This window comes from Amblyomma maculatum, chromosome 5 (assembly GCF_055883805.1).
Source record: "Amblyomma maculatum isolate TAMU_Amacu chromosome 5, ASM5588380v1, whole genome shotgun sequence".
In the NCBI taxonomy this organism is placed as follows: Eukaryota; Metazoa; Arthropoda; class Arachnida; order Ixodida; family Ixodidae; genus Amblyomma; species Amblyomma maculatum.
The window spans coordinates 120,798,725-120,812,749 of NC_139348.1; the positions used below are offsets into that span (position 1 = coordinate 120,798,725).

General features: G+C 45.8%; 1 protein-coding gene across 6 annotated transcripts in view; it reads right to left on the bottom strand.

Moving 5' to 3' along the window:
- Positions 1-14,025, bottom strand: part of LOC146189346 (sodium-independent sulfate anion transporter-like) — a 141,753-nt gene that overhangs the window by 77,567 nt on the left and 50,161 nt on the right. For 2 of the 6 annotated variants that reach the window (XM_084604202.1, XM_084604193.1), the window contains exon 1: positions 8,762-9,114. The exons of 2 other annotated variants lie outside the window; for them this stretch is intronic. In XM_084604202.1, coding sequence (XP_084460328.1) covers positions 8,762-8,870 — 109 coding nt within the window. In that variant the 5' untranslated portion in view covers positions 8,871-9,114. Of the gene's footprint in view, positions 1-8,761; positions 9,116-14,025 lie in introns of those variants that run through there. 2 more of the 6 variants (XM_084604195.1, XM_084604197.1) reach the window with 2 other exon arrangements.

Here is a 14,025-nt window from a genome sequence, read left to right on the forward strand (position 1 = left end):
CACTACATGTCCTGCCCGTGCCCATTTATTCTTCTTAATTTCCACTAGAATGTCGGTAACTTGAGTTATTTCTCTGACCCACTCTGCACGCTTCCTATCTCTTAATGTTACCCCTACCATTTTTCGTTCCATAGCCCTCTGGGTTGTCCTCAACTTAAGTAGAACTCTCTTGGTTAGCCGCCACGTTTCAGCCCCATAGGTGAGTACAGGTAAGATGCAACTGTTGCAGGCTACACATATCACAGACAAAAAGAGAAGAAACGTGACCTTGGTTCATAACCAACGTGCGCGTAACACCACTACCTTTTTCGCACAACTCGAGAAAACATTACTATTATTTTTCTTTTCTTTCTTTTTTTTTTTTTCTCGCGGGCACGTGCGCGTTTCGAGTCTGTCACGCGTGAAGGATTTCCAAGACGCATGTGACGCCACGAGACAGGGATGCGTCGCAACACGATATGTGACACGTATGCGATCACGGGCAAACCCCGGCATTGAGAACAGACCCACAACCCCACGCGGGAAAAATCACGTACCGCTTGAGTTACCGCCGCATTTCACACAGAGTGCGAGTACGCTTGACGCATTCGCCTGACCTCTGCAGACTCGCGGATGTTATCCTCACGGTCGGCGATCCTGTCAATCAAAAGGGTCCGTGACGTTGACCTCACACAGCCAGGCACCGGAAGAAAACACGGAGCGTTGTGGACCGTGAGGAGAGTAGGTTATGAGGTATACCGCTGAGTTATGTCGTGATTCAATACTGCCATGTACGGCAGTATAATAAAAGTCCTCATTTTGTACCGCCTATCGTTCTTATATTTGTACATACGCAACCTCGCAACTATTTAAGGAATACGCCATGTCGCAAAAGAGTAAAATAGTTAAGGGTGCTCGCGCATCTGCACAGTTCAACTGGCCAGAAGCTCGCAGGCAATCAGTTATTATAGCGTCGCCCTATATTGGAAGCAGAGTGTTGAAATTTCGTGTAGTTATATGTGCAAGCGCAGTTCAACTGGCCAAAAGCTCTCACGCAATGAGTTATTATAGCGTCGCCTTATGCTCAAAGCAGAGTGTTGAAATTTCGCATATTATATGTGCAATGAAAGTTTATGTATTAACCTGGGCTGTGTTCGACCCTAAATTCGAGCTTATAATTCCCAATGTTCGGCTCTAGATTTCAAGCTACAGAAATGGATAAACCTGACATTTTCTACCGCGCCAGTTAGAACTAAGAAATCAAAGTTGCCTTAACTTAAGCTCACCTTAAGTTAGCAAACCTGAGGCTACGCAGAGTTCGCAGGAGGATGAAAACATGAGCGATACGGAGCCATTCATTTCTATTATTACTTCTATCGCCGGATGTGACCATTGCAGGAGACTCCGGAAGTGTAAGTGCTCGGGCTACACGTGCCAGATGGAGAAGATACACGTGTACAATTACTACAGAATAAGGCGACGGTGCTGAATGGTAACGCTGGTTGAGTCTTCATAGTAAGAAAGCCTTCTTTTGGGACATGATCATGTAGTTAACAACAGACATTCTAGCAGCCAAGATAATTGTCTCCCAGTCGGAAAAATCTACAGAAAATTTTCTGATGTTACGACAGAATTTCTGTGCGGTTTTTGACGGGAAACCTGTTGCGACAACAGAACGTTCTGCAGTAACATCAGAAATTTCTGTATTTACAACAAATAAGTGCTGCAGAACTACAGACAACAGAAATAAACTACAGAAAAACTACAGAACTACAGAAAAATCTGATGGTTACGACAGAACTACAGGATATTTTGTCGTATTTTTGACACAGTTCTGTAGTTTTTTTTCGACTGGGAGCATTGTGCAGCGCTTCTGGTACGTAAAGGAGCACTCCGACCGTTATTACAGACGAAATTGCGTTACTACGAAAAAGCTGGTCGTTACGCCAGAACAAACAGTCCCTTTTGTCGTAATATGGACTTAGCTCTGTAGTATATTTCTACTATTATAGATTATAGACATCCACCGTGAACTCCTGAGTAGTACCGCGGACCGAGTAAAGAAATACGCAGCGAAGAGAGTTAAGGCAAAGTTTTTGCAACCGACTTCCATGCAAGGAAGGGAGATAAAAAGTTTTATAAGAAAGCACCATAAGGCTAACCAGAGGTTCAGAGGTTTATTAAAGAGCTAACAGATGGATCCCTTGACTGACCAAATTTTGTATTGATCCATTTTCATTTATATACTATATTTTTATCCCTTTTGGCCTCCGCAATGGTTCCCTGATTATGCCGTTTCACTTCACCTTATCACCTTAAAGGCCCTACTTTGGGGTATTACATAAAGTGCAGCTGGGTGAGTCCAGGGTCGTGGAGTCGAATACCGGCCTCAGCCTTCGAATTCGTTGAAGGCGGAACGCAAATGCGGCGATGCGTCGTTCGATGTCGTGCACGCTGAGGGACCTCAGCCTGTCAAAATCATTCCAGTGTCCTCCACGATATACGACGCCCCTGCCACGTGCTACTTCGGTGCGCTCAGGGGTCGCGAAAAGCGTAAAAATGGAGCTAGGCGTCCCGTTCAGTCGCAACTATGATGGAATCCCCCGGAATTGGTTTGGTTTGGTTTGGTTTGTAGGGTTTACCGTTCCAAAGCAACTTAGGCTATGAGAGACGCCGTAGTGGAGGACTCCGGAAATTTCGACAACCTGGGGTTCTTTACCGTGCACTGACATCGCACAGCACACGGGCGCCTTGCTTTTCGTCTCCACCGAAAAGCGGCCGCCGAGGCCGGGATTTAATCCCGCATCCTTGGGAACAGTATAGTCAAGCGCCGTAACCACTGCGCAACCCCAGAATTATTTCTTAGCTTTTGTTCGAGCCTTTGCGCCTACACACCCTAAGCCTTGTTACACCCTTAAGGGTGTAACGCTGTCCCAGGGCCAAGATCTTATGGGCAGAGAAGCACTGCTTCGCCGTGGAACATCATTCGTTGTGCAGATATCATTTGTTTGGCGTCGAAAACCGGATGCTGTGTTTTGATGAGACCGCAGCGGGCGGCAGCCCTCACAGTGCTCAGGACATTGCTGCAACGGTTTTCCGCTTTCAGACCACATGTCTATCTCTTGCTTATACTTATACGCTCCTCTTCCATTGCAGACAACACAGAGTAACCAACCGGAAACCCCCGATTGTTAACCGCTGTGCCTGACCCCTGCCTTGCCGTTTTTCACCAAGGGTGTTAGCCCGGGGACACTCAAGCACCCTTTTTGCACTGAAAAAGGTGTAAAAACGTCGAGTGTATCGGCGCCACACCCTTTGCATAAAACGCAAAGTCCACAAGCGTCTCTGTTCGGTTACTGCCCCGAATCGAAAGTTCAAGTCGCTCTTAACGATCACGAACAGGAAATCAGCCGACGTCCCTTGCGGTAAACAGGTGCAAGACTTCAATCAATGCGCTGCCTGCGATAGGAAAAACAGAAAGACTGTTTCCCGGGGCGTGACCCAATACTGCCGACAGGCCCCAATCTCTTGCAATCTCCCGACGAAATGGGGCAGCTTTATCAGCGGGCCCCTGACCCAGTGGGGACGCCTGCTTACGTGCATATAGGCAAAGGCACACGACAGTCCGCCCGAGCATCAAGTGCTGAGATTTCGGAGTGATCGCTCATGGGTTATGTATGCATTTTCTTCGGAAAGCTCGGCTTTGTGGAATGCATTCTTTTCTTGCTGTTGCTTCCATGCAGTATTCGCCTCGAGCGCTAAGACTGCACTGCTTGTGCGTTGCCTGCAGTGTTGCATCAAATAGTATGCCTGCTTGGATACAATGACGTCATTGACGCCGTAATATATAAAAAGAGCTGTTACCTGATTGCATAGCAGCGCCGGTCTAATGACTAATTACACGTATGCAGCGGTACCCATCCTATGTAAGTAGTGGTTCTTTATGATAATATAATCAAATATCATATCACTGTCGTGGTTTCGAGATGTCTCGGTTCAGGCCTAATTAATATACCATTGTAGTATATTTACGTTAGGCGATATTTATTGCTCGACAAAAAAAATATTTTCATAACTTCAGACTTCAATAAGCAGTATGTCGGGATTGCACGTGCACACGCACGCGCGCGCGCGCACACACACACACACACACACACACACACACACACACACACACACACACACACACACACACACACACACACACACACACGCACACGCACACGCACACGCACACGCACACGCACACGCACACGCACGCACACACACACACACACACACACACACACACACACACACACACACACACACACACACACACACACACACACACACACACATTCCACATTACGCAAATTGTACGCAACCAGAAAATTAAAGGAGTATAAAAATACCATGAGCCAAAAGCGGGAACGAAGAGGGGGGAGGGGCGTAATGGGGGCCATTTTTAGAAAAACTTATCTTTTTTCATTTTTACAACTTTTTTTTTTGCATCTTAGAAAACTCATTTGTGCCCTGTGGCAATAAGCGACGCAAATAAAAAACAAACAAAAAAAAACATGGTACTCTCATCTGTAACGCAGCTGTCGATACCAAGTCGCGGGTTCGATCCCGGCTTCAGCGGCCATATTTTGATGGAGACAAAATAAAGAGAAAAAAAAAACATCCACATGCCATGCAGTGTTAGCACACGTTAAATTATCGCACGTGCACTGCATTAAACTAGAGCTCTTCACCACAACGTCCCTAAAGTGCCTGGGGGCTTAATTTGTTGCTAAACTGATCTCTCATTCACATTTAAATATTCTTTTTAAACAAGAATGTGCTGTTTATTTGGCTTTTTGTCGTCTCGGCGGGGGCGCGTGTAGACCCCAAATATTGCATACACTCCTTAATAGGTGGAATTTACAGAAGAATGACTAATCGCTATAGAAGTAGCGCATTTTAAAGGCGATTACAAAAGTCTTAAAAGCCTACAAAACATCTACATCTAATGCATGTGTTGAGCACACTGGGCCATTTCTCTCTGCCCGTGGTGCACCTAGCGCACAACTGCACACAGGCTGAGCAGTGCAAAAGCAGTTTTTTTTTTTTTTGTCTCTCTTTTCGGGCCGCTTTTCCCAGCTGCCGCTCTCAAACTTCCCGTTTAATTTTACTTCAACGCAGGAAGCCCAAAATCGGTCACACCTGGAGATTGCAGCCGCTGACTGCACGTGTACATGGAGGCATATAAAGTCCGCAAATGCTTATAAGCAATCAAGTGGGCAACTAAGAGCGCAATTTTGGTCCCAAATGAAATCTGGAAAAGCGTCATTGGACGATCAACCGTCCTTTATAATTGTTTTCTTCCTCTGTAAAAGAGATACAGCTTCGCAACGCTGCTTCCTGGCGGAGTTGCTCGTCCTTGTCTTAATTTAAAATAAACACAATTTAAAAGCGTTAAATGAGATATTGTGAAATTATACGCCAGCACTAGAAAAAGGAGACGATTGCATTGTTTCCTTCCTTTTTTAATTCAGCAAGCTTCTTGCAAGGCATACATTTACAAAAAGGAGATCAGAAATACCGAATGAAAGATGTTTGGCACCTCTCCGGCAGTTCTACTGAACGCATGCTTGGCTTTGTATAGATTCTACGTGCTTTCACTGATAACCTCTGAGAATCTTTGTTATGTGCGGCGCATGTGTTGTCTTTGTTACGAGCAGCAATAACCACAATGACAGTAAACAACGTGGTCTATCACAAAAAAAAAAAAGAAGACATGCGCACCTAATCTGCTTTAATGTATCCACCCAAAACCAGGTAAGCGTGGGAAAAATGGTGTAGTGAGATAAACATTAGTGTCAACATACACTTTTAGATTTTTACACTGAGGCAGATAAATTTGCGCCGGCATCGTTCTTTTTCTCGTATTCTTTTCACTCTCTCTCTCTCTCTCTCTCTCTCTCTCTCTCTCTCTCCCATCACGCACGCACACGCACGTATGCGCGCGCGCCCACTATCGCAGAAACTATTACGCCGTAAGTTTGCACAAGTCGCAATATGAAGGTAATAAGTTTTTGAAAGACAAAAATAAGTTAAATTTCTTACCTACGTGCCCGAAAGTTTGCACACAGTCTACAAGTGGTTCGAAATTTCAACACCAAAATAAAAGCATGTATTTCATAAAAACTTCTGGAATCGTGAGATGACAATTTCACCCCCGAACGTACTCATCGTGCAAAAATAAAATAACTCTGCATGAAAGTGTCGAATAACGTGCTGCTTAGCACTACAGTTTTGTGTAAAAAAGATCGCTTGACGGACAATTTAAAAAGAAGCCTTGTTGCAATAGCAATACTATTTTCTTTTTTTCTTTTTTTCGAACGAAGAAATCACTGCTGGCCCTAGTAAACTCGTAGAAAACATGACTTCGCAGTATAGACAGGCGTGTACACAACGACAACGATTGAATAGTTGTCGCGGCGGCATTTCACGACAGTCACGATGAGGGAAGCGGGATTTCCCTTACCATCGCAACTGGGCCGACACCCCACCAACACAGAACACGCCTATAGATGCAATTTGCGCCGGGCACGGAAAGTAACGTCTTCAGACCTCACTTCACAGCACGGCAAAGCGCACTGCTGGTATACGCTAGACCATTACGAATGCCCGTCACGTATGAGTTGGAAGTCGTTATGTAAGCCGTCACTACGGTCGCACGATAATTGTGTCACCTCAAAACCACAAAACGTACGAGGAAATTAAATTAGGCACGACACTGCTAAGGCTGCGACTCTAAATGCGTGATTTCACATCAAGGAAGAAAGGAAACAGAACCGCGCCCAACCGCAAAGGCGTACCGAGAACAGCTCTAGCCGTTAGCAGACGAGCGACTTCACGACGAGAAAAAGGACGCTCGCGTTCCAAGAGCACTCCAAAGTATTTTGCATTAGTTTGCTTTCGAATGTTTCGCAAAACTGCTGGCTTTATCCAGTACAGGCGAAAGGTGGAGGGAGGAGGAGGAAGATGAGGAGGAAAGGCAGGGAGGTTAACCAGTAAAAGCAACCGGTTTGCTACCCTGCACTGGGGGAAGGAGATGAGTGGATATAAAAGTTGTAAGAGAGGGGTAGTTGAAGTTAGTACAGTCACATAACAGACATGCCACATCACATCACGTCACAGTCATGTCATAGCAAACTCATAGTCTTTCGATTAGGCCTGTGCTTCTCATAAAGCGGTGCAGTGCCTGGGAGGCCTTCACCGCAGACGATCGCCGTGACCAGGGACTTAGGATCTTAATATCACTCAATGGGCGTCCATCTAGATGATCCAGCGTACGGCACAGACACTGCCTTTCCTCACTGTATATCGGGCACTCGCAAAGAATGTGGCCTATAGACTCGTCGCATCCACAGTTTGTACATGCAGGGCTGTTTGCCATGCCTATCATAAAAGAATACGAGTTTGTGAATGCTACACCAACCCACAGGCGGCACAGCAAAGTTTCATCGCGTCGGGGTAGGCCAGGAGGAAGGCGGAGCTTCAGGTCAGGGCCCAGGGATTGCAAGCGAAAGGTGGAAACACTTTAATCGAATATGATCCACTGTGCTAGGCTAAAACTCTCGCCACAGCCGCCTACAACTGCCCCTACCAGAACGTCTCGAAGGAACCTCATGCATTGCCCTTCGCATGCCTCTGCATCGACTTATCATCCAGACCTGAACGCGATTGGGTAAAAACGCTAAATTGCACGAATAACATGATCAAGGAAAGTGGTAAACATTTGAAAAGTTTTGCGGCATGGAACAGAATCGCCGGCATGTATTCACACTTTTTTTCTCTCTTATTTTATGAAATCATTACCGAAAGTGGATTCCAGTCGGCTTGCCACAGACAGCAGCGTTTGACAGACGCTCGGTGGAATTCAGACCTAAAATTATAGCAGAGCGTTGGCTCCACAGTAAGCTTTGTTTTCAGATTGAACTTCCATTCATGTTCCGCTCATGTTACAAAAGGTCAGTAAAATCACGCATACGAACTTTGAAAAACGATATCGACATTTATATAGCTCAATGATAACTTCAAAGAAAGAGTGCCTAATAATAAGGCTAGTAGCTCACACAAGATGACTTATGCGAGTTAAGTTGCCGAAATCAAATTAAACAGCTGAGGCCTACAACACTTAACCGTTTGAAGTCAGTTGTTACGACACGAAATTTTTCTTGTCAAAATAAAGCATATATTTGTAGCCGTATGTCTGCGCTTGGGTGGATGTCAATGAGTAACTACTCCCTTATTATAAAGTATGTCAGAGCCTTTAAATACTTGACTATTTAGTTTCCCGGTTGTCAACTTCTAGAATTTTTTTTTGCTTTTTTATATTAACATGTGGATAATTTCGTTCAGAAGCGATTGTGCTTGAAGTTGGTAAAATCAATATTTCACGACTTTTCATATAATACCCCAGGAAGCATGAAATCACCTTATGTTCAAAAAAAGCGCATGGCTAGATATTTACGACAAAAAATAATATTGGTGCTGGCGACAAAATCCAACCGCATGAATACGACGAAGAATATGCTAGCAAGCACACCGCTTTGTGGCATATGTTTTGCTGCTTTCGGTGTCTGGAATACAAATTTCCTCTACATGCGGCAGGAGTGATGCTAAAATATTTTGCTTATTACTTAATTCTGAGACATTGCTCACCAAAGGGTTGAATATCAGTATGACTTCCTGAAAGTTTTTGAAAGACAGCTGCAGTACTTAAAATTAAAAAGACGTAACAGGCACTCACGGCTCGCGCGAATCTTGTAGCCATCGCTCAGGTCGTCTTCCCGGATACGTTTCACCGAGTTCAGTTCGACTTCGCCGGAGAACTTGCGAAGTGCCGCTGTGAGGACCATGGTCCTTGAGACAGTCCTTGAGGCCGACTGCTCTCCTCTGGTCTGCACAAAGGGCTGCTCGCGGAAGGGCTCTGCAGAGTACTTTGATACCCTGCGGCGTCCGATTATCTCGCGGAACAGAAGCCAATCTTAAGTCCGTCCTCTTCAGTGCTGGCTTGAAAGTGGCGAAAGACCAGAGGCTATGCTCTGGTGTCACGAAGAAATCGGTCGCGATAGTGTTATCGATATCTGTCGACAACTTTTGATCCGACTCTCTCTTTTTTCAACGGGGACCAACTATGACGCAAAGGCGACGGCTCGCTATGATAGTGCTGTGTGACTAAAACGGGTTTAATATTTCTTGGTTCAAAGAAGACTCCTTTCGTGGGTTGATGTTCCGTTGTTCAGCGGGAAATCCTTTGGTTTTACACTTCTCGGTGTCCAGGGCTTAGTGTGAAGCCTACTTGCCACCGTGAACACAAGGTACGTTGAACAGGTTGAAACACGTTCAGACAGTCAATACGAGATGCGAATTTAAAGTCAGGTACACTCAGTTTCTGAATCACCGTTCAGTCAGGCAGAGACTGCTTGTGCGTACAAGATGCGCTGTCAAGAAAGCAGAAAACGGAAGCAGTGATATCCTCAGAAGAGCCGATAACGACGCAGTGTGGACAAGACAGATAGGGTTGAGTACTGCGGTGGATGACTTCCTGGCAGGCTTGACAGCAGCAGACGACAGACGCAGACGACACGGAGCTTCTTTTCTGAAACTCTAGAGCAGATGATGGGGCGCTAGCTGCATCTGAGACTGAATTCACTGTCACGAAGAGCCCACAGGTTGGTCGCCTCTCTGGTTTTAGGTAAACAGCCGGCGATAACTCCGTGGAGGAGCACGGTACTTCGAATCTTAAACAAAGTTTTCAAATCCCAGTCGGAGATGAGAGACGATTGACACTTCAAAAAAGGCAACGCTGCGGTCTGAAGCGAGAAACGTCTTCGGCAGCGGAGTTGGTAGCAGACGATAGGAAAAAGAGCAGGAAGAGCAGCTGATCGCGTAGGCGCGGAGGAGCGGACGGTTGATTGCAAGGATGAGCCGAAGCGCGATACGACCCCTAACAGAAACTCACAGTTCCGAAGTCAGTTATCTTTCCGGTTATTCAGAAGACGACGATGATTCCGAACTTTAGGGTCCGGGATTCGGCGCACCGCGAAAAGTGCGGGATGCAGGCAAAGTCGAAAGTCTCGAGCCCTGACGAAGTCTCCTTTCCGGCACGACCAGATGAAGGATAACAGGATGGCTATGGAGGCTGCTTGGGAGCAGCAGCAGCAGCACACACGGTGACTCCCCGCGCTGCACGCGGAGACGACGATGCCGCCAAACCGCTTCTGAAACTTGACAGAAAAACTCTCACCGGGCGTGCCGGGAAGCCGCATAGAGAGGACAGCACGCGGACGCTCTCCCTTTCCGCGCCGCGTGCTCTTTGGCCCGTTACACGAGTAGCGGGCTTCTCTCTCTCTCTCACCCTTTGCTCTCAACTGGCAACCCTGGCTTCCTCTCTCTCTCAGCGCGCGCAGTGTTGATACACTTGTTCTGCCATCAGAGAGCGAGCGCGAGAGAGCAAGCGCGCGCTATCGGAGACATGCCTGGCCGGCTCGCGAGGTTCGACCTCGTCAGGCGTCTTGGCGGCGTTTTCTCTCTTTAAGCCGGCAATATCTGAAATGTCACGCCGAAGTCAGCTTCAACTTTGCATGTAATTATTTACCCGCCTTAACGCCTAACTATCCACTGAATTACGTTCGAAAATACCTTAAAGATAACGTCTAACTTTCACTTAGCCTATCTTCACACACCGTGTGGGCAACTGCTTGGAACACAGTGTCGAGGTTTGCATAGAAACTCGTGTCGACTTCGCGTCGCTTCTGTATACATAGCATCGATATCCCCGATTAAACAGTGTGTCGAAGCTGTTTTAGAGGTCAAGTGGGCGTTTAAGATTTCTGCAAACTGTGGGTCGAATGTCGCCTCAAACTTAAGGTCAAACCTGCCATTCAACATCGCGTCCAATCTCAGTGGCGACTTCATGTCGAAATTCCTTTCCACATCACGGCGAAGCAATTCCAGAACTCCACGCAGGAGTTCCTCTTTCACTTTTGTTCTTGTACCTACTTCAAACGTCTCAAAACAGGTCTACCACGAATTTATTGCATACATTATATTAACTAAATATGGCAACTAATGCTTGTCTTTTATTCGAAATAGTCCCAAAGTAATGGCAAGGACAAGGAAGGTCAATGAGAAAGAAAAGACTGAACTGGTATTGGCTAGTGTCCTCATTCATGCACTACTTAATGATAGTTAATCAACTATACGTACAGCCTTTATCAAAAGTCTACAGGCCAGAGGGTTTGCTTTTATGCCTTATAATATGACTTCTGTAACTATCGTGGAAGTCCTAGCCATTGGACAGGGTAGGACGAAAAACCTTCATGCCTTCAGCATGTATGGAAACCTGGGAATGCATTACGAGCCACATAGCATCGCTCAGAAGTAGAACCCCTGGGCTGTAAACTTTTGATAAAGGCTGTACCTCACGCTAAAATTTTAAGGCTGGTGGTGATGGTAAAAACGTTTATTGTCTCTGAAAAGAGGGTGTTACGAGGATATCAATCTGGATTTAAGCTTAGTTCCTTTTTCCTCACAAACACTAGGAGGAGTCCAGTGGCTTCCGCTGCCGCCATTGCTAGTTTGACCGTCGCCTTTTGGGCTTTCAGGTCGGAGCAGGCGAGTATAGGGTCACCTTCCAGTCCTCCCGGGTGGAGTGTGGGTTGGGTGTGAATATAAGGTTGGTTGTGGGTTGGGTGCAAATATAAGGTTGGAGGGGCACACCCAAACCCCGTGGAAAAAGTCCGATGACCTTTGCCTACAGTGTGAGCACTCCTCGGAGAAGGCAGTGTCAAAGTGTTTTAGCGACGCCGGGCACATCATGATGTTCGTGAGGAGGTGGAAAAACACACGTTCTTCCGCTCTCGTTAATCCTTTACACGGGTGGGAATAAATGTTATGTTTGCCTTTACATAGGTTAGTTGTCTGCCCGCAAGTGTAGGCTGGCGTGGCCACACTACAGGTGGGGACCAGATTGCCCGGTTAGAGAGCGCGCGGGTGGCTGCGTCTGCTGCCTCATTTCCTCTTAACTCCAAATTGGTCAAAGCCCGAACAATGAATCGGCGGGATGGACTTCCTGCGTAAGGCTGGCAGGAAACTATATGCTAGTTAACTCAAGCTGGGTAGCTTCTCAACGCAAAAAACTACAATAAAAATATTTGGAAGAACTGCGGAGATTATGGCTTCGAAGAAATGCGAAATCATGTGTGATGGCTGCTTTTTAATAGCTCCTAGAGTGTCATGACTCAGCACTTTTGAGTGTCACGACTAGACACTAGTTATGACTTTCATCGACTTACACAAGACACCAGTCATGTACATTGGATCTCCGATCTGACTGAGCCACGACAAGTGACTGACTAAACTGTAATGACTCCCATGGCATAACATTTATACACCACTTGTCATTACATACACAATATTGACTACCAGTCTGATCTTAATGTGACGTCATATTACGTGTTACATTTTGCTTCCAACTTCCACGTTTTGTTGACACGTTTTCGCAAACATAGCCAAGCAAGGCTTTCGTCTTAATAAACTTCACTAATTAATGCTGGTTAGGCCGAGTTATAGAGTAGCAGCGTTGGCAAACTCTAGTGAGGTTTTGGATACTGGTGTAAGCAGAACAAACTTTTTAATGCAAATATAGCAAGCAGCAGATGACTATAAAGAAACGTTCCAAAAACCCATAACGACTTCTACGGAACATGAGGCACACTGCACATAATAAGAGAATACCTTACTTAGCACTGAAACTAAAGGTTACTGCTTGAAGAGATAAATGTTGCACAGCGATTTTGCAGTAAACGGGCTCTGATTCAAAGCCGATTATTATGTCACCGTTAAGATCCCTACGCTAGCTGGGAAGCTGTGTTCACCTGCTGTTCCCATGACCACCCTACTGAAAAACCAAACGTCGTACGTGGCAATAAATTCATAAAATCTCATCTAATCGCATAGACTCTCATACGGTTCACATCGTTATTATAAAATATCGTACATAACTTAGGATAATGTACAAGAAGCTATGAGACCTTATGCAATTATATGCGACTTGTATGTGATTTCTTATGTGAATTGAGTGAGATTGTGTGAGAAAATGTGAGGTTATTACCTCATACAATTTTTTTTCAGTAGGGCAGAGACAACACTTTAGACGTAAGCTGTTTTTCACGCTGTATTTCTAGAAAGAAATGCACTTATTCTTTGAATTTCAATATATTCGGTTGCTCATTTTCTGGAAGCACCACAGTTGAGTCGAATCAGCACGCACGCGGGTAACTTATAAGAACTCAGAGCAACTACTGGTGCGTGGAAACTCTCGGTTAATTCTGACCAGGACGCTAGGGCGCGTTATTACTTCCCCGCACATTTAGACGCTTGCATAGCTACACCCCATGTAAAATGTACACACCTTACACGTGTAAAATAAGCCGCTGTCTTTCAGGGTGGAGACCAAGAAGCAAACGGCCCCGCAGTCTCATAACGCTGCTGCCAACTCCCTGTTTCCCCCTACCAAATAGTCAAGGACTGTCGTAATAGTGCACAACAAAATCATGGACGCCACAAGTCCGATGGAATGCAATGAACACTACACCACATCAGCAATAATAAAAGTGAATGGTAGACTACAGTCCATTAACAGCATAGTGAATGCCAGAGTAAGCTAAGAGGTGCAACAGAACGCAGAGGTAAAAAAGTGCGTTTTTCATTACTTAGTGGGAGTGAACCTTCCACTGAACTAACGTACCATGACTGTCGTTTATTGCAGGCAATGGGTGCAAATAGCAGGCTACGAAAGGAGAATGAAAGGATAAAGATTAGATCTTTCTGGTTCAGCGCTCAAAGCGCCTGGGTTACGAGGTCGGGCAAAAGGCGAAATCACTTTCCGTGTTGTGCAGACAAACGTCAGGTGCTTTTAACGTTCTCTTAGCTTGCATTGGCCTTGTGACTCGCAAGGCTAAGACAGCGTTGTATAGCCAAGTCTGATCACCGTCGACAAGTGCGATG